This window comes from Lutra lutra, chromosome X (assembly GCF_902655055.1).
Source record: "Lutra lutra chromosome X, mLutLut1.2, whole genome shotgun sequence".
Lineage (NCBI taxonomy): Eukaryota > Metazoa > Chordata > Mammalia > Carnivora > Mustelidae > Lutra > Lutra lutra.
In genome coordinates this window covers 21,208,177-21,226,166 of record NC_062296.1, presented here as the reverse complement: position 1 = coordinate 21,226,166, position 17,990 = coordinate 21,208,177, and the positions used below count along the sequence as shown (strand labels likewise).

The following is a 17,990-nucleotide window of genomic DNA, read 5'->3' as shown; positions in this document are numbered from 1 at the left end:
TCCAAATGAAGTTTCTCCTTTTTTCCCTGCCCCCTTCCCTCCATCCCAAACACCGTTTCCCAGCTTTCTTTTTCCCAACTTTTAATTATGAAAGTGACAAATATGCAGAAAAATGGAAAGAACAATACAGTGAACACTCACGTTCCTTATAGATATAGATCTGTATTTTTTCTTTTCTGCCGTACCATTTGAAATGAAGTAGTGATGTGTCACTTTACTGGTGAACACGTTAGCCTGCCTCTTAAGAAAAAAGACAATTTCTTTATAAGCACAATACCATTATTATGCCTAAGAAAACTAGCCACTCCACATTTCAGTTTCCCCAGTTGTCTCAAGAATTTTTCGGTAGCTTTTGAAGCCAGAATCTCATCTGGGTTCATATAATACCTTTGGTGACGTCTCTGCAGTCTCTTTTATTTATTTTTTAAAAGATTTTATTTATTTATTTAAGAGAGCGAGAGCATGCACAAGTGGGGTAGGTGGGGGCAGAGGGAGAAGCAGACTCCCAGCTGAGCAGGGAACCCGACAGAGGCCTCCATCCCAGGACCCCCAGATCATGACCTGAGCTAAAGGCAGCTTGTTTTTTTTTTAAGATTTTATTTATTTATTTGACAGACAGAGATCACAAGTAGGCAGAGAGGCAGGCAGAGACAGAGAGAGGGGGAAGCAGGTTCCCCACTGAGCAGAGAGCCTGCTGCGGTCTTGATCCCAGGACCCTGGGATCATGACCTGAGCCGAAAGCAGAGGCTTTAACCCACTGAGCCACCCAGGCACCCCAGATTGTTTATTTGTTTGTTTTTTGTTTTTTAAAATATTTATTTATTTGACACAGAGAGAGCGAGACAGCGAAAAAGGGAACACAAGCAGTGGTGCTGGTGGGAGGGTGGGTAGAGGGAGAAGCAGGTTTCCCAGTGAGCAGGAAGCCAGACCTGGGAGCATGACTTGAGCATAAGGCAGACACTTAACAGCTGAGCCACCCAGGTGCCCCTGCAGTCTGTTTTAGAGTAAAACAGTTCTCCCCTTTTGTTTCTTTAATGACATTGACTTTTTTTAGAGTCCAGGACAGTTGCCCAGTCAAGGATCCACCATTTCCTAAATTTGTCTGTTTCCTCTTGGTAACTGTTTAAATTTAATCCTTTCATACTTCCTCCTTTCACTTTATTTCCTATAATCCGGAAACTAGTTTTATTTTTGGTCCAAGTTGGCAGTGGCATTATGATACCCTTTATTGTAATTGTCCTGTTTTAAACAGAATGACTGGAAGGAGGCTCAACCAGCGTGAAAATGTTTTGTTTTGTTTAAAATGTTATCAGGTAATTCATTGTTTGACCATGAATAAGTAGTAGCCAAAACCTTTAGTGGAGTTAATGGGTCTGTAGGAAGCCCTTTTCCTACACAAATGATTCAAGGTTTAAAAAAATAGAACCCTGTTAATTTTTTCATTATGAAATTATGAAATTCTTATTAAATTGTATGTGTGTGGTCCCTGTTTATTCTTTTAATTTTGTAGAATATAGGGTTCCTTTTTAAACGATTTTATTTATTTATTTATTTGAGGGTGGGGACACAAAGGAGAGAGAGAGAGAAGCCAGCTTCCTGCTGAGCAGAAAGCCCAATGTGGGACTTGATCCCAGGACCCTGGGATCATGCATGACCTGAGCTGAAGGCAGAATATAGGGTTCTGATTTCTTTCCACAGCCTGTCACATTTCAGTATTATTAAATTCCTGTATCTCATTGATGATGAAGTTGTCCATATTAGTGTAGGGCAATAAACAAGAAATCTAAAATTATCTGTACCCCATTTGTAATATCTTCCCACTCTGTTTTGACTTGATTTTGACCTTCTGCAATGCTTTCTTAGGTTTGTTCATATTTGTCCTAAGACCCAGAATGATATTTCAGATCCTATGAGATGATGCTATTAATAATGATACCTATTATCCTCTATTATATTATTTACTTTAAAATTTTGGTGAAACCAGAAGTGAGTTCAGTGCCTACGTCGACTTTCCATGTACTATTTCAGAAAGATTGTTGTGCCACACCCTCTTCCTGCCAAATGTGGAGTGAAATAACCGGCACAAGTCCTTTTCATTCTTCTTGCCCTTCTCAATGACAGTGACTTTGCCCCTACTAGCATAGTTGGAATTAGCACAAATGGCAAACAGAGGAGAATTTATTTGTAATTTTCTTTATTCTTTTCCAGAATAAAGATAGATTTTTTTTCTGGCTTATTAACTAGCATATTAACTAGCTTGGAGTCATCAATATTTATTCATTACACATTGAATACAAAGTACTATGGAGTTTATTCAGGGACTGTAATTTAGTGGTGATGAAAGTTTGCTTATGTATACAATACGGCTAAATTCTAAATCGAAGTTAATAGGGAATTTGGTTAAATGTAATCTAAACATTAACTACCTCTACTAGCTGATGTCCAGTGTGTTTGGTAAATCAATATTTTGGCAAGGAATTTAGAATGAGAGTTGTGGAGCTTGTAATTTGTATTAATAGATTCCTGTGCCATTTACTCAAGCCTTATATGCTATAAAAGCTTATTGAATGACCGCTAATTTCTATGAAGATCAATGTCAGAACCAGCCTATTTTGGCTTTTTGAAAATTTGATTTATGTAACATTAACATAACTAGAAACAAATTCAGCACATAAGAATAAAGTGGACTAGAAAAGTGATTTGGGGTTCATCATAGATGTATTTTGAGTCAAGTCCAAGTACTAAAGAAATATGTATTAACGTATTGGGTGAGCATGTTCTTCCAGGTATAAGGGACATGATGAATAAATGCTAGAAGGTGAAAACAAAAAGACCATATATGAAAAATAGTAAGATTTCCCTGGGAAGAGTGAGGATTAAAGAAAAGAATATGTGAGGCTGTTAGGGTGGTTTGAGAGCAGGGGATAGAGTCTCAAAGTCAACAGATGAGTTTGTGCTGGAGCCACAGGGCATCTACAACTATCAGAAGCCTTTTATGAGTAGTATGAGGTTGTAAATTGACATATTTTGAGGAATCGTCTGGTGTTGCTTATAGATTGGACTAATGGAGAGACCAGGTTTGAACTTACCAGATCTGGTTAAAGGTGTTGCTGGTAGATACAGAGACAAGAAAGGTTGAAGGATGGGTGGACAGACTATATTTGCTTGGGGACATGTTTATTTGGAGAACTGTATCAAAGTTTGAAATAACAACAATAACAGCTTGGTAATTAATTTGTCCCTAGTGATCTTTTCACTAGGTGTTTATTTCATCTTACTGATCCAACCACTCATTTCTTTTTTTTTTTTAATATTTTATTTATTTGACAGAGAGAGAGATCACAAGTAGGCAGAGAGGCAGGCAGAGAGAGAGAGGGGGAAGCGGGCTTCCCGCTGAGCAGAGAGCCCGATGTGGGGCTCGATCCCAGGACCCTGAGATCATAACCCTGGCCGAAGGCAGAGGCTTAACCCACTGAGCCACCCAGGTGCCCCCCAACCACTCATTTCTTATCCTGTTAGGTATATGGTTTGTGTTTCTTCTCTTTATAGTTTATAGGAACTGATCCTTTCTAGAACTTTGATATCCATTCACTTTTCTGCTTTTTATTTTTAAATTTGAATCTGCCTCTAAGTGACTCTTTTACATTATTTTAACTGCATTTACTACTGGCAAAATTCCTCTACGGGTGAATGTTGGAGTGAATAATGATTTGCAATGCATTTGTAGCATGCCATGGTTGCCCCACTGGGGAATCCTGAATTAGGTTCCTTTTTTAAATGTGAGCAACACACAGCCTTTTGCAGAAAGTGGGCAGGTCAGTTGAACCAAGTGATTATCAGCAACCTTAGGACTACCTTAGGAGTGTGCTGTTTATGAGTGGAGGCTAAGTGGTGTTTGTATTTTCAGAATCAATCCTAGTGTTAAGATAAATGTTATTTACATCTACTCTATGCCTATAGCCAGAGAAGTAAACTCTCAGTGTAAATGTGCTGCTTTTCCACCAGTAGCTAATCAAAGTCCTTTTGATTCTTCTTTCAGAATTTTCTCTTTAATCCATTCATTTAAAAAATATATTATTTTCCCATTGTTAAAGTGTTTACTTCTTTTTTACCTACCTTGATAGCCTTTTAAGAATTTCCTTTGCCTTGGGACGTCCAGGTGGCTCTATTGGTTGAGCGGCTGCCTTCAGCTCAGATCTTTGATGCCAGGGTCCTGGGATCTAGTCCTGCATTGGGCTCCCTGCTCAGCAGGAGCCTGCTTCTCCCTCTGCCTGCTGCTCCCCCTGCTTGTGTGTTCTCTCTCACTCTGTCTTTAAAAAATAACAACAAAACCAATTCCCTTTGCCCCTATCACTACCCTTTCATTTTTCCTATTCAGGGCTGTCAGACTGATCTTCCTGTAATACAGCTTTGGGGCCTATGACTTCCTTAAAGGTAGTCAGCAGCTTGCTTATGCCTGCTAAATATAATCCATATTGCTTTACCTGTCATTCAAGTTCCCCCAAAGTCTGACTTCAACATTGCTTTTCATATTTATTTCCCACTACTTTTCTCAGCATCCCCCCCCCATGCTTCCTGCAGAACAGATGACCGACTTTTCCCTACTTTCACCTTGGGATTTACCTTCTCTGAACCTGTGTTTATCTTTGCCTCTTCCACTTGTAGTGTCCCAACCCCGCCTGCACTCTTTAAAATCCTATGAATCTTTTAAGGGCTAGTTAGGTCCCATCTCCATTGTAAAAAGTCCCCTGATCACCCCATCTGAAAGCTATCTCCTTCCTTTGAACCCCTGTTTTGTTTGTTTTTCCTATTAACCGTTTATTGAGAACCCATATTTGTGAATTATAATATCAGGCTATAAATTCTGGGACTTCTTACCCCAACTCAATTGCAAACCCAAGTCAGGGACTATATCGTTTTCTTCTATATAGCCTCATTTTTCATCCTCCCCCGCCCCCACCACCACTCCCCAAAGACATGCATTGCACTAGTAGATGGTCACTGCTTGAAGAAAACCTCTTTGAGGGCCTGATTTAACAGGTTAGTATATGAAAGCTGCCTAGTTTTACTCAACATGTCATGTGGCATGTATTCATGGGAGGAAAAATAGAGAAGTCTGTTAGGCAGGTTTTACAATTTCTTAATAAATAGTCCTAAATTTTTTAAAAAGGTTGTTCTCCAAAATTGTGTTAAATTGGATATTTGGCACTCAGAATTTAACTTTTAAATTAAAAAATATTGTAATTAGAATACTATAAATATCATATATTTTATGAAGCAATATTACTCTGATTATTTTTAATCTCATATGTGGTATTTAGAAGTATAGGTAAACCTACAAGAGCCTGTTTAATTCATAATGTATCTAATAATACTAAAATATCTACCCACCATATCTATAACAGTCATTTGGGGGAAATGCACTTAACATTGCTATTTGGAACAGGGAACACATACTCTCCCGCCTCCAGCCTCCTGCACATCTTTCATAGTAAGATCAGGACTTCTTCTTTTACTGTCAGACCTGAGAAATGTGTTTTATACTCAGGTTCTTGGTGGCCTATGGCAGAATTGGGAGGATTCCAATTGGCAGTGGCTGGGAAGTGCTCATACACTGCACTCCACTGCCTTACCATGCCTGGATTTTAGGCTGCCTCCTTGACCCTACAAAGGACATATTATTCTCTCTGTTTTGGAGATGAGGAAACTGAGGCTTTACAACGTTGAGTAACTTGCCTAATGTCTGTACAAAATTAATTGGGGGCAGAATAAAGATTTGAACCCAGGACTGTCTACCACCAGTGCCAGTGCTCTCTCCGCTAACCATGGTGCTTTGTTTCTCACTGTCCTTTTCACAGCTTTCCCCTGCCTCTCTGCCTAGGAAGCAGCCAAATTGTACTTTTTGAGTTGTGTAGGAGACCATGGTGGTAATGATTATAGAGTCCATCGGACCTGAGTTCTAATCCTGATACTGCCACTTAATACCTAGTAGTATGACCTTGGGCAATAATTTAACCTCTCAGAGCCTCAGCCTACTCATCTATAAAATGGGAATAATACTTACTTTGCACATTGTGCAGACTAAATGACACTGTACATGAGCACGTTAGGCAGTGCCCACTAAATGGTGGCAGTAGTTATTGTTGTAGTGCTCGTTACTGGATTGTAATAAGAGCACAAAAGACAGAGACCATTAAAAAGGTGCCTTCTTCCCTTTCCTTTGCTTCTTTTTTGTCTTATACATTATAAGAAAACATGATAGGGGTTAATGATGGGTCTTGTGGTCCACAAAGTCTGAAATGAAATGAATTTACAATTCAGATGGGCCTCCATATTTGGGGATTCTCGGGTCCTTTGAAGAGGGGAGTAGGTATGGGGCTAGGAGTGTGGAATACTGCTTAGGGGACCAACTAAGGTGAGAGGAATGGCAGTAGAGAGGAGAGAAGCCGATTGTCTCCCTCTGAATGGCCACTGTTGGACTCCCATTCGTCCTTCGGGTAGCATTAGGACGAGGTAAGAAGCTGCACTGTGTAGCAGCAGGGCCTGGCTCCAAGCAGCATGTGGAAAGGAGCCACCACTGGGCATTTGGCCAGGTCAGCTGGCAGCTGCCAAGGGACACAAAAGTCTAGGACTGCACATGTATGTTTCTTGAGTGATAATCTCAATAAACTGCATGAAAATTTAATATGTATAATAGAGAACTTTTACATATGAGAACATGTTCCATTTTCAACAATAATGATTTATTTGAAAAATTTAAAGGTGTTTAAAGTGTATGTATCTAGTAAGCTAGTGAGTTCTAGTAATACTGATCTGTTTCTAATTCTGTAAATTAATTCAAATAATTTTCTGAGTGTCAATGACTTTCTTTTCCTGCTCTGCTCTCAGGAAGAAGACAGCTTCCTAGAAAAGGTAATGCAATCCATTGGTGGTTATGTGTTTCCTGTGCTTGATTAACAGTTAACTGTTGTCCCTAGACAAGACAACCAAGGCCCAGGAAGGTTGAAACACTCACTGAAGTCCTACTGTTCCTGACATCAGGGGTGTTGGGCAAAGGGGACTGGAACCCAGGTCTCCTGAATACCTAGTGAAGGAAGCTAGTAAAGCAATAGTGCAGTGCTGGGCCACCTCCCGTGTTCAGGCTGGAGGGTGTCTGGCTCCATACAGGCCTATCGAGTAGAGAAACGTGGGCTTGAAAAACATTCTTAAAGCACTGTCACATAGTATCTAATGTGATATCCCCATTTGGTGGAGTTTAATGCATTTTGATAATGGGGGTGGTGTACTGTTTTCTGCCTTAGTTTTTAGCACTATGGTTTCAAACTGTGGGCTTATCAGGCACCACATGTGTCTCATTGAAAGAAAACAAAGTGTGCCTGATTTCCCTTTGAAAATTAGAATTCAGGATAATTTGTGGACTTTTAAGAAAGATTTGTGTCTCTAAAGTCTAGAGAAAGATCATGCACAAGAAATAATACTTTCTTAATTAGTTCTTGTGCATGATCTTTCTCTAGACTTTAGAGACACAAATATGACATTTCGTATTATCACACATGAGTTTGAAAATGCATAGTGAATGATGTATATAACCTACTGACATTTTATTAACCTTTTTAAACTGCTAAGGATTGAGGCGGTTCTGCTTTCCAGCTCTTCCTTGTTAATAGCAGGCCATAATGTCTTTTCATCTCAGACAGTGAGATGAAATTGCCTTGTATTGCCTTAATGCCTTAGTACAAGAAAAGCGTCAGTTGGATGTTGAATTTTAAAAAGTACATGAATCAGTACTGAATAACTTATATATGGTAAGTTTGGAGGCATCTGCTAAATCTATACATGTGTTGCATTTGGTTCAGAAAATGAGCAGAGTGCATTATGGACAGTGCTTTGGTTCAGACACCATGTGTCTGCCTGGATTTAATACTAGCAACCAGAAAGAAGTTAGTGGATGAGCCACTGGTAGAAATTCTGGCAGCTACATGGAACATGAATATCAAGTGATAGAATCCCAGGGGAAAAAAGAAAGGAAGCAAAATGAATGTGAAGAAATTAGATTTTAAACAGCAGCGGACTGTCATGCTCTTTTCTCTTCCTCATTCTCTTAGAAAGGTACAGCAGCTTTAAAAGGTCACCAGTGCTTATTGAAGAACATAATGTTAAGCAGAGCCCTCAGCTCTGCTCTAGTATACACAGTCTCTGGAAGTAGTGAAACACTTCTTTTTTTTTTCCATAAGGCAACGTGGTTGGGGGTTGAGGATAGAATATACAGAGTTTCCTAAACTTGAAAGTACACAATGTATAAACTTACGCCAGAGTTGGAGAAAGGGGGAGAAGATCCCAAAAAATGGTCACCATTTTCTCCACTAGGATTTTTCTGAAGGCTGCTTTCATATGACTTTTAATCTGTTGCAGACACTTTTTAATGTAATTTCTATTTGACTATATAAACATATGATAATTGAGTTTATTTCCCCAGCCATTTACAAGTTCAGATTTAGTTGTCACTTTGGGGTTTTTCTCTTAGATTTCTTCAGGAGAATCTAAGAAATTAGAAGGATACGTTAAAAAGGTCACAGACTGGAGAAATCTCTGCTGAGTTTTTAATAAAAAGAATAACTTCTGGACTCAGACCCTGAACTGTTCACAGTATTTCTGGCTCTTGGTGTGCTGTATTTGGTTTACTATTTTTGGATCTTAAGGGTTATGAGTTTTAGTGCCTTAAGATTAGACCTTCCATTGAGCCTGAAATATTCATGAATGTAGGTGTAATGTGGAGAATTGTCTTTAATTTCTGAGGACCAGAGAGCCTCATTTAAATCAGCAATGAAAACTGTAATATTTGTGGTAAGACCTGAGAGAATCGTAGGTCAACAAAAACTTGCCCTCTCCGAGGACTGTATAGGCTGCCGTGCTGGAACGGTCCCTAGGTCTCGGGCAGCCTGTGCACTCCGCTGTGCCGGTACTGCTGCAGTGCTCATTCTTCGTGTCACCCCTGAGAGGGTTTACAGTACACAGTGCACCCAGCGCTCATGTGATGAACATAATAAACCCAAATGGAATGCTTCACTATTAAGCATCTAGAAGAGGAAGGAAATCCTTTAACTGTGGGATTCTGTATCGAGTGCCTTCTGACCAGGGGTGTCCCCAGGAAGAAAAAAAAACAAAAAATCTTATGAAGATCACATTGTACCTACATAAGCAGAATATGAAGGAGATAAGTTACACAAGTTTTTACTGAGACCTCTTTGAATCTCCTTTTTCATCTATTAGGAGAAATCCCTTCTGCAGATGGTTCCCTTGGATGAAGGTGCCAGCGAGAGACCCCTTCAGGTCCCCAAGGAGATCTGGCTTCTGGTAGATCACTTATTCAAATATGCCTGTCACCAGGTAAGTGACTGTGGGCCTGCCCTGCAACTTTGGAAGGTGTGTGAATCTGGTAGGAAATGATAATACCTCATTTCAGAATAGGGCTTGTAACTTTTCCAAGCTACATTCACAGAGCAGCGCTATTGGGTCATCTGGGCAGATGGAAGTATCCTTATTTACAGATATGAGACTTGAAGCCTGCAAACTAAGTGATTCAACTAAGACCACAGCATAAGTGTAATGGTGGAGCCAGGCCCAAACCAAGCACGCCTGTCTACTGGCTACACAGACTTTTCCCTGGACCACTGTGTACCTCAGTCTGTAAGGCCTGCTTCCAGTCTCACATAGGCATTGCAGATTTTAAAGTCCAAAGCAAACTTCAAGCCCATTTCTTTAATTTGGTTTTCTTTTCTTAATCCCATTTAAAATGCTAGCTACCTCCAACCCAACCCCCCAGATAGAGAAATTTCTTGGGACTAAATTGAAGGAAAATGTTTTCTTACCTACCGAAGAGTAATAGAACTCAAAGGCAAGGCTTGGTATGGGCATGCCATTTACCCCTGCCCTAGCATTCCCTAGTATCAGTATCTGAATGTGGTTCAGCTCTTTGGACTCTGCCTTCTACTTGTCAGGAAGCTAGAAGTGGGGACACCTCATCTCCCACTCTAGGCATCTAGTCCTCTTCCATCTCAAGTACAGGCTAAAACCTTTGAAGATCATTTTCTGGTTTGAAACAAAATTTCGTGTGGATTATGCAGATGATAAATGGAAAAGATGCCATTATCACACCTCTGTTCCTAATCATGAGTGCGCATGTTACCCTTCCATCTGCATCCTGCCACTCTCTTGATCCCTGGGTGTCTTCAGAAACTTAGGGCTGATTATCTTGCCTTGTTCCATTCATTGTGACCTCTCTGTAGGAGGACCTGTTCCAAACCCCTGGAATGCAGGAGGAGTTACAGCAGATCATTGATTGTCTGGATACTAGCATTCCCGAGACAATCCGTATCCTTTTGGACAAAGGCTTAGGAAATAGGATGAAGAATTTTTTTTTTTTTTAAAGATTTTATTTATTTATTTGACAGAGAGATCACAAGCAGTCAGAGAGGCAGGCAGAGAGAGAGGAGGAAGCAGGCTCCCTGCTGAGCAGAGAGCCCGATGCGGGGCTCGATCCCAGGACTCTGAGATCATGACCTGAGCCGAAGGCAGCGGCTTAACCCACTGAGCCACCCAGGTGCCCCAGGATGAAGAATTTTTGACCAAACTCTCCTTCCCACCTGCATTTGAGTTTTGTGTTTCCATCTTTACTTTCTTTGGAACTGCCTTTTACTATAAGGTAACCATTGACTCTGCAGTTGTTTTTCAATTCCTTTCAGGAACTTTTGACTTCTCTCTTGTCTCAGACTCTTACTGAAAGGAATCAAGGGGTAGGTAACAATGACTTTTAATAAACATGGAACACAGGACCCACAGCACTGGTACTGTTCTGCTTCAGGCCCTTGATCACTCCTGCCACCACATTGTTGTCACTAGGACATGGAAGAGGATGGGAAACATTGGTGACTAGTTTCAAGGACTGATCCAGTGTAAATGTCATTCTGCATGCCATATTCCCCTGACTCGAGTTGAGCCAAACCTCCCAAGAGTCTTTGGTCAATTCTGTAACAACTCACCTGCAGCATACCTGGACCAATAAAATATCAAATCCCAATTAGGATCAGTGTGCCCTGAATAATAGGAAGGAAATGTCCCTGAGGGAGCTGGAGGAAGAAAGCAAATCGGGTCTGTGTGTGGACGTTTTCCTGGAGCCCCTTTCCCTTGACTTAAGTTAATCCAGCTGGCAGTAATCACTCTGTGGCTGAAGCACTGCTCATTTTCCTGGAAGCCCTGCCAGAGCCTGTCATCTGTTATGAGCTGTATCAGCGATGCCTTGACTCTGCTCAGGATCCCCAGAACTGCCGACAGGTGAGTTTTACTGCTCTAAGGATATATCTGGGGCAAATGCCCCCATAGAGAAATCAATTTTTAGATATGGTAGGATGGGTTTGAATCTGTCACTCATGGTAGGACACCAACATTGAGAGTTAGAACTCTTAAATTTTAGGTTGTGTTATTTCCCGTTATATTTGCCACACTTTTTTAGCTGGCTTATTGAGTAGGGCAGATACCTCTACTCTGGCATTGAATTGGTGAAGCTGATCATATGTGGAATTCTGGCTGACATTACCAGGAAGGATCTGTGACATTTGTGAGCCTTTCTCCTTTTTGTCTTCATGGTGTTTTTTTTTTTTTTTAAGATTTTATTCATTTATTTGAGAGGGTACAAGCGAGGGGGCAGGGCAGAGGGAGAGAGAGAAGCAGACTCCCTGCTGAGTGGTAAGCCTGCCACGGGGCTTGATCCCAAGACCCTGAGATCATGACCTGAGCTGAAGGCAGACACGTAACCAACTGAGCTACCCCGGAGCCCCCCTGGTGTTTTTTTTTTTTCTTTTAAGATTCTGTTTTTAGGGACACCTAAAAGGCTCAGTTGCTTAAGTGCCTGCCTTCAGCCCAGTCATGATCCCAGGGTCCTGGGATCAAGTCCTGTATCAGTCTCCCTGTTCAGCAGGGAGCCTGCTTCTCCCTCTGCCTGCTGCTCTCCCTGCTTGTGTTCCCTCTCTCTCTCTCTGACAAATACATGAATAAAATATTTTCTTTAAGATTTTTTAAAGTAATGTCTACATCCAGTGTGGGGCTCGAACCCACAAACCCCAAGATCAAGAGTCGCATGCTCCACTGACTGAGCCAGCCAGCTGCCCCTTCTTGGTGTTTGTTTTCAGTCTTGAAATAATTTTTTAAAGATTTTTTTTAAAAGATTTTATTTATTTATTTGACAGACAGAGACCACAAGTAGGCAGAGAGGCAGGCAGAGAGAAAGAGAGAGGAGGAAGCAGGCTCCCCACTGAGCAGAAAGCCCGACACAGGGCTCAATCCTAGGACCCTGGGATTATGGCCCGAGCCGAAGACAGAGGCTTTAACCCACTGAGCCACCCAGGCACCCCCCTTTTTAAAGATTTTATTTATTTATTTGAGAGAGAGAGAGAGAGAGATAGCAACAGGCAGAGAGGCAGGCAGAGAGAGAGCAGAGAAGCAGGCTCCCTGCTGAGCAGAGAGTCCAATGTGGGGCTCGATTCCAGGACCCTGAAATCATGACCTGAGCCGAAGGCAGAGGGTTAACCCATTGAGCCATCCAGGCGCCCCTCAGTCTTGAAATAATTTTGATGCACAGTGGCTGAGAATACCATTCAATCAGACTAATGAATATTGAGAGGAGCTCCCATCCATGCTAAATGACATTACAGAGAAAACCATTGAGCTTGGCAGATGCCGTGGCTACTTGTCTGAGGAGATGGAAAAGACCAGATTAATACTAACCTGCTTGTGAGGTGGTGTATATGTGTGAATGTGTGATGACCATAACACACATGTGACTGTGGCCTGGTCATTGAGTGTACAGAGACCAAACAGTATGACCATTCTGACTTGGAAGTTTTCATTTGGCAGGTACTCTGGTAGTCATGAGGAAATAAAAGAGAGTTGTGACAAATGAATGGGATCCTGTATGGGTTGGATTATAAACTACTGTGGCAGCTATAAGCTCTTCTTACTACTTTCTTTCACTTGTTCTCCCCACTGTCCGCCCTCCTCTTTTTAAAAACAGGTGATTTCCCAGCTTCCAAGATGCCATAGAAATGTTTTCCATTACTTGATGGCATTCCTTCGAGAACTCTTAAAATTCTCTAAATACAACAACGTCAGCGAAAACATGATCGGTAAGAGTACTTCATGAAAATAGCAACATGAGCAGGAGGGTGGGCTTGTTGGGAAAGCTTTCACATCCAGGCACATGGCCCACTGCCCTCATCCCCTGGTCCCCCAGTTCCCGTCCCTGAGGCTTTGCTTAGGTTGTGTCTAACAAAGATTTTTCCCCTTTCCTTTCTCTCACCCTCTAGCCACTCTCTTCACTAGTCTTCTCCTGAGGCCTCCACCCAACCTTATGGCAAGACAGACTCCAAGTGACCGTCAACGTGCTATCCAGTTCCTTCTGGTATTTCTTGAAAGCGATGAAGACTAATAAGCCTTTTCCTCTTAGTACTCTCTGAGATTCTAGAGGTGGAAGATCTTGGGCACCAAGTATTTCAGAATGATTTGAAAAGTCATGCCACAGGAAGGGTCTGTTGCAGAATTTTGAGCCTGTTGGCATGAAAAGGTTGTTTCTAGTGCAAGAGGAAGAGAGTTGCCTAATCGCTCCCTTACCATATCCTACACAGCAAAATACTTTTAGACTTATATTGCCAAGCCAAAGGTACCATATTTTGGTGTTTTTGTGTTCTCTCTTTATAAGGCAAAGAGATCTGTATTTACACTCCTTTACCTGGGGATGTGTTTGTTGCCCTCCTGCCCAGCTATCATGATTGTCCTTAGCGCCCTAGGCCTAGATTCTGAGATGTTCCTGTTCTAGGTCTACAAGCACTACGTGCGTAGCTCAGACTCGTTTGCAGTCCTTCGTCTAAAGCACTTTTGCCCAACCCCCTCCCATATCACCCCTTTGCACTCCACTCCACTAGTTCTATTACGTCAAAGGAAGTCTGAGTGAAGCTAGTGACTCCTCGAATGTCCCCAACGGTGAATTAACCATCTACATGTGGTTGTGACATGCATTTGTGCATTTCTACTACAGTGGCATCTGTATGTCTATAACATTGGCCTTTTCATGGATCTTCACTGAGTGGAACCGTATTCTCTTGTCCCAGACCACATTTCCTAGCAGAAGTTTAGGGACTACTAGAGATGACATCCCATTGATGTGAGAGAATCACAGTCAGAGTGGAAGCACTTTGAGCATTTCAGAAGTGAAAATACTCGTGTTTGACAGATCCTACTTTCTACCATCCCTTTCTGTTCTTAATCAAATTTTACATGAGAACTAATACTGGTTGTCTGGGGGACCCATTCCTCACTTAGAAATCCACCTCCAGAGCAATGCTTGCATCACAGTCAAAAAGGCAGTCTGGACCTCAGGTGGGCCTCTCTGGCGATACTGCTCCTTCCCCCAGCAGGATATTGTGAATAATCCTTAGAACCCCTCTCTGGTCTCCTGAAATACTAGGGGGCAGCTGTTGCCCCCTCCCTCACCAGGGTTGGCTCTGGGCTCTATGACCAGCTCCCCATGGCTCCTTATCCAGTGTTACGTAAAAGAGACTGTGCAGTGAGCCCAACGAAGCCCCTTTCTCTCCCACCCAAGGCAACCTTCTGAGCTTTTCGTTTACTCAAGCTCTGTGGGGCAGCATTTTTTTTTTTAAATTATTCTGTGATGATTGGCAAACCAGCTACCAGCCACTTACTGCAGAACTGCCTGATGCAGTTGGCTTCTTCCTGGATGTCTTTCATTAAAACCACCCTGAATCAACTCATTCTTGACTGTTAACATTAAAGCCAAGGAGCCTAATGTACGGGCTCTGTGTCTGGTCTTGGGCATTGACTCTTGACTCTTTTAGCACACTGAAGGAGAGAGCCAGGGGAAACAACACTGCTGAATGCTTCTTCAGTTCCCCCCATCTCTCGTAAGTTGAGTTCTGTAGGGGAAGAAAAGGTATGTATCCTGTGATATACTGGTTAAACCCTTTCCTGATTTGGAGTTATGAAACTAGGAGTCAAGTTCCTGGTGCCAAATAGCTGCAGATCTGATAGGTCAGAATTTCATTAATGGAAGATTGTGAGCAGAATGCTTTTGTCATCTCCACTAGGCCAGAAAGTGATCATGGGAGAGGCAGATTATAGAAGCTGGGGCAAGGTCGTAACGCAAAGACAGGGAAATGCCTGTCCTGGGCACATTGTCTAGTGTATTGCCAACCTGGGATCTTTGGGTCAAGGATATGGTTGGTGGGGACTGTTTGCAGCGTCCTAGCTCTTTGTTCATGAGGCAAATACACTAAATTTGTTTACCGCCTCTGTGTTTTTCCAGCTCTGGCCCTGGGATGTATACAGCATTAAGGGTTTGAGACAATCTCTAGGCAGGGGAGACAGAAATAGAGTAGGTGTAAGAAATCTGCTCCCCTACTGTGCCTACTCCAGCAGCCAACCTCTAATTCCTAAGTAACTCTAATGCGTTATTTATTTCATAGCTCCTCTGAAGTAAGGAGTTCAGATCCAGCTGGTAGAGAAGAACTCTGCATCTGTATTGTTTTAGGGAAGAAATGGTTCGAACCCACATGGTGACATTGCATTAGTTTCCCTTTCACTGTTTTCTGATTCTTACTCTGTAATTCTTATATTTCCCAGAAATGTCTTGGTCACTAAGCAAAGCTGCTAGTGGTATTCTGTATTTTGTGTCATCTTTTTTTATTATAATTTATTGCAAATTTTTTTTCTGAATAAATATATGTTGTGTGAAAAATCAGTGTGATCTTGATAAGGAAGAACTGAGGAGGGAGGCTTAGGTCACTGGGTCCCACTTGACTACGGTCCTCACAGCTATGACTGTTGTGTCATTTCCTTACAGGGAAATACAAGAAATCTCAGTATATTTGCCCTTGGATGGGAGAAGCAGCCACGTATTTTCAGAGGCTAAGAAAGAAGTCACAGTGCTTCCAGAGGCCAGCCCAGTATCTTATCTTAACCCTGGGGATTCAGGCAACAAAATAACACTGTTAGGAAAAAAAGATGTTGATTCTTTATGCATGTAAATGTCACCCTGGGTCAGATTCATGATCATCCCACCCCCAGAAATCCAACAAACCCCAACATACATATTTTAGGAGAACCCAGTGTCCTTGCCAACATAGCCTCAGCAGTTTAGACATTCCCTACAAAGAGCCTGTTTTCACAGGATTCATTTTGCAACTTTGAAAATCAGTTTTGAACCTTTATTACCTCTTGGGGGGACAAAGTCCATAAATTTAGTTCTTTTGGGGGGGGCTCTAATCTGAACATTTAAGAGGAAACCCCTAATTTGAGCCTGGTGCCTTTTATTCCCCTGCCGATCTCCATTCTGGTTCTCTTCCCTTTCAGACCAGAGGCCTCAGCTAGAGCTTTCTTTGCAACCAGGGCCCTCTTCCAGTTCCGTCTGACTATGAGCTTGACCCTGATGAATGTGCTGATTCAGTGTTGTCATAAACAGTTTTTTTAGCCCCACCCGAAGCCTTGGCAGAGGAAGGTGTTTCCTTTTGAGAGAGATTTCTCCCCAGCAGACAGAGACAACGGACATCCAGCATTTTTTACACAGCAGCAGGCAATGTTGGCAGAGCAGCCTCAGTGACGACCTTTCCAGAGGTGACAAACTGCAACCCTGGCTGCTGTTACAGGAGAACCACTGGGTCTTTCAGACCACCGGGCAAGTGGATGACCTGGCTCTTGGTGTAGCCTAATAATTAACAGCTACACACAGCCAGAGTGGGATCACCAAGTGTTAGGGAGAGAGAACCTTAGTGATCTAACTCAATCTCATTGTTCCCACAGGCAGACTCAGGCTTAGAAGGGATAGGGAGGGACTCAAGGTCACTTAGGTTAGTGACAGCATGCCAGAGTGGGAAAAAAGAGTTTAAACTTTGGTGTTAGACCTAGTTCTTTCTTCCAACGTTTTATTACAAAATCTTTCAAACATACAGAAAAGTCAAAAGGATACAGTGAACACCCTATACCCTTAACTCACCACCTGTTAACATTTTGCCACCATTCATCTCAGAGAGGTTTGATCTTCGCTCTGGATTCTGCCACTTCCTCCTCATGTGTGACCCTAGACTGGCTAGCCTGTAGTTTCCTGGCCTATAAAATGGAACAGGCCTAGCACTTGTTTTTTTTTTTTTAATTTCTTTTTTTAATTTTTATTTATTTATTTGACTGAGAGAGAGATCACAAGTAGACAGAGAGGCAGGCAGAGAGAAGGGAGAAGCCGAGCAGAGAGCCCGATGTGGGCCTCGATCCCAGGACCCTGAGATCATGACCTGAGCTGAAGGCAGAGGCTTAACCCACTGAGCCACCCAGGCACCCCCCTAGCACTTGTTTTGATGACTTAACTACATCTCCTCACTTCCCTCTTCAAAACTCCTTAGTGAGTTCCCAGTGCATTTAGAAGAAACTCCAAACTTCCCATGGCCTACCAGGCCCTGCATTATTAAATGAAAAAGAAATGACGTGGCAGGCCCTGTATGTAGTCGGTGCTGTGTAGCTCTTAGCCTCTGCCCTGCGCCCCTTAGCTCTCCTGTGTATTTCACTGATTGTCTCGCAGCTGCCAAAGGCTTTCTGTCTTTTCATTTGACGTTAATCCTGTCAACTAGATAAAAGACCCCATGCTCAGCCTACTCCGCTGCCCTCCCCCTCCACCACAGACACACCACAGTGCCACCGTCTATACTCCCATATTTCAGCCTTCTCCTGCACGTTTGGGAAGTAGGGCTGAGGTGTAAATTAAAGGACACATAACGAGCGGCCATCACTGGTATGTGATACCTGGCTGTTGTTGAGCCTCAGGAACCACACTTGCAGTCTGCCCATCCCCCCAGGTACCTCCTTTTGCTTTTTCCTATCCTGCTCCGCCCTGCCCTGGGTGCCTGGTTCCTGGCCCTTCTTTCTCTGCTTTGTAGATA

The 17,990-nt window shown here is 42.4% G+C and overlaps 1 protein-coding gene across 4 annotated transcripts in view; it reads left to right on the top strand.

Annotated features, from left to right (window-relative positions):
* The window catches only part of OCRL (OCRL inositol polyphosphate-5-phosphatase), a 54,133-nt gene extending 38,331 nt beyond the window's left edge, over window positions 1–15,802 (top strand). For 3 of the 4 annotated variants that reach the window (XM_047716021.1, XM_047716019.1, XM_047716018.1), the window contains exons 19-24: window positions 6,889–6,912; window positions 9,271–9,387; window positions 10,287–10,371; window positions 11,204–11,331; window positions 13,067–13,178; window positions 13,359–15,802. In XM_047716021.1, the coding sequence (XP_047571977.1) occupies window positions 6,889–6,912; window positions 9,271–9,387; window positions 10,287–10,371; window positions 11,204–11,331; window positions 13,067–13,178; window positions 13,359–13,480 (588 nt within the window). In that variant the 3' untranslated portion in view covers window positions 13,481–15,802. The remainder of the gene's footprint in view (window positions 1–6,888; window positions 6,913–9,270; window positions 9,388–10,286; window positions 10,372–11,203; window positions 11,332–13,066; window positions 13,179–13,358) is intronic. The other variant, XM_047716020.1, reaches the window with a different exon arrangement.
* The last annotated feature ends 2,188 nt before the right edge of the window (window positions 15,803–17,990 follow it).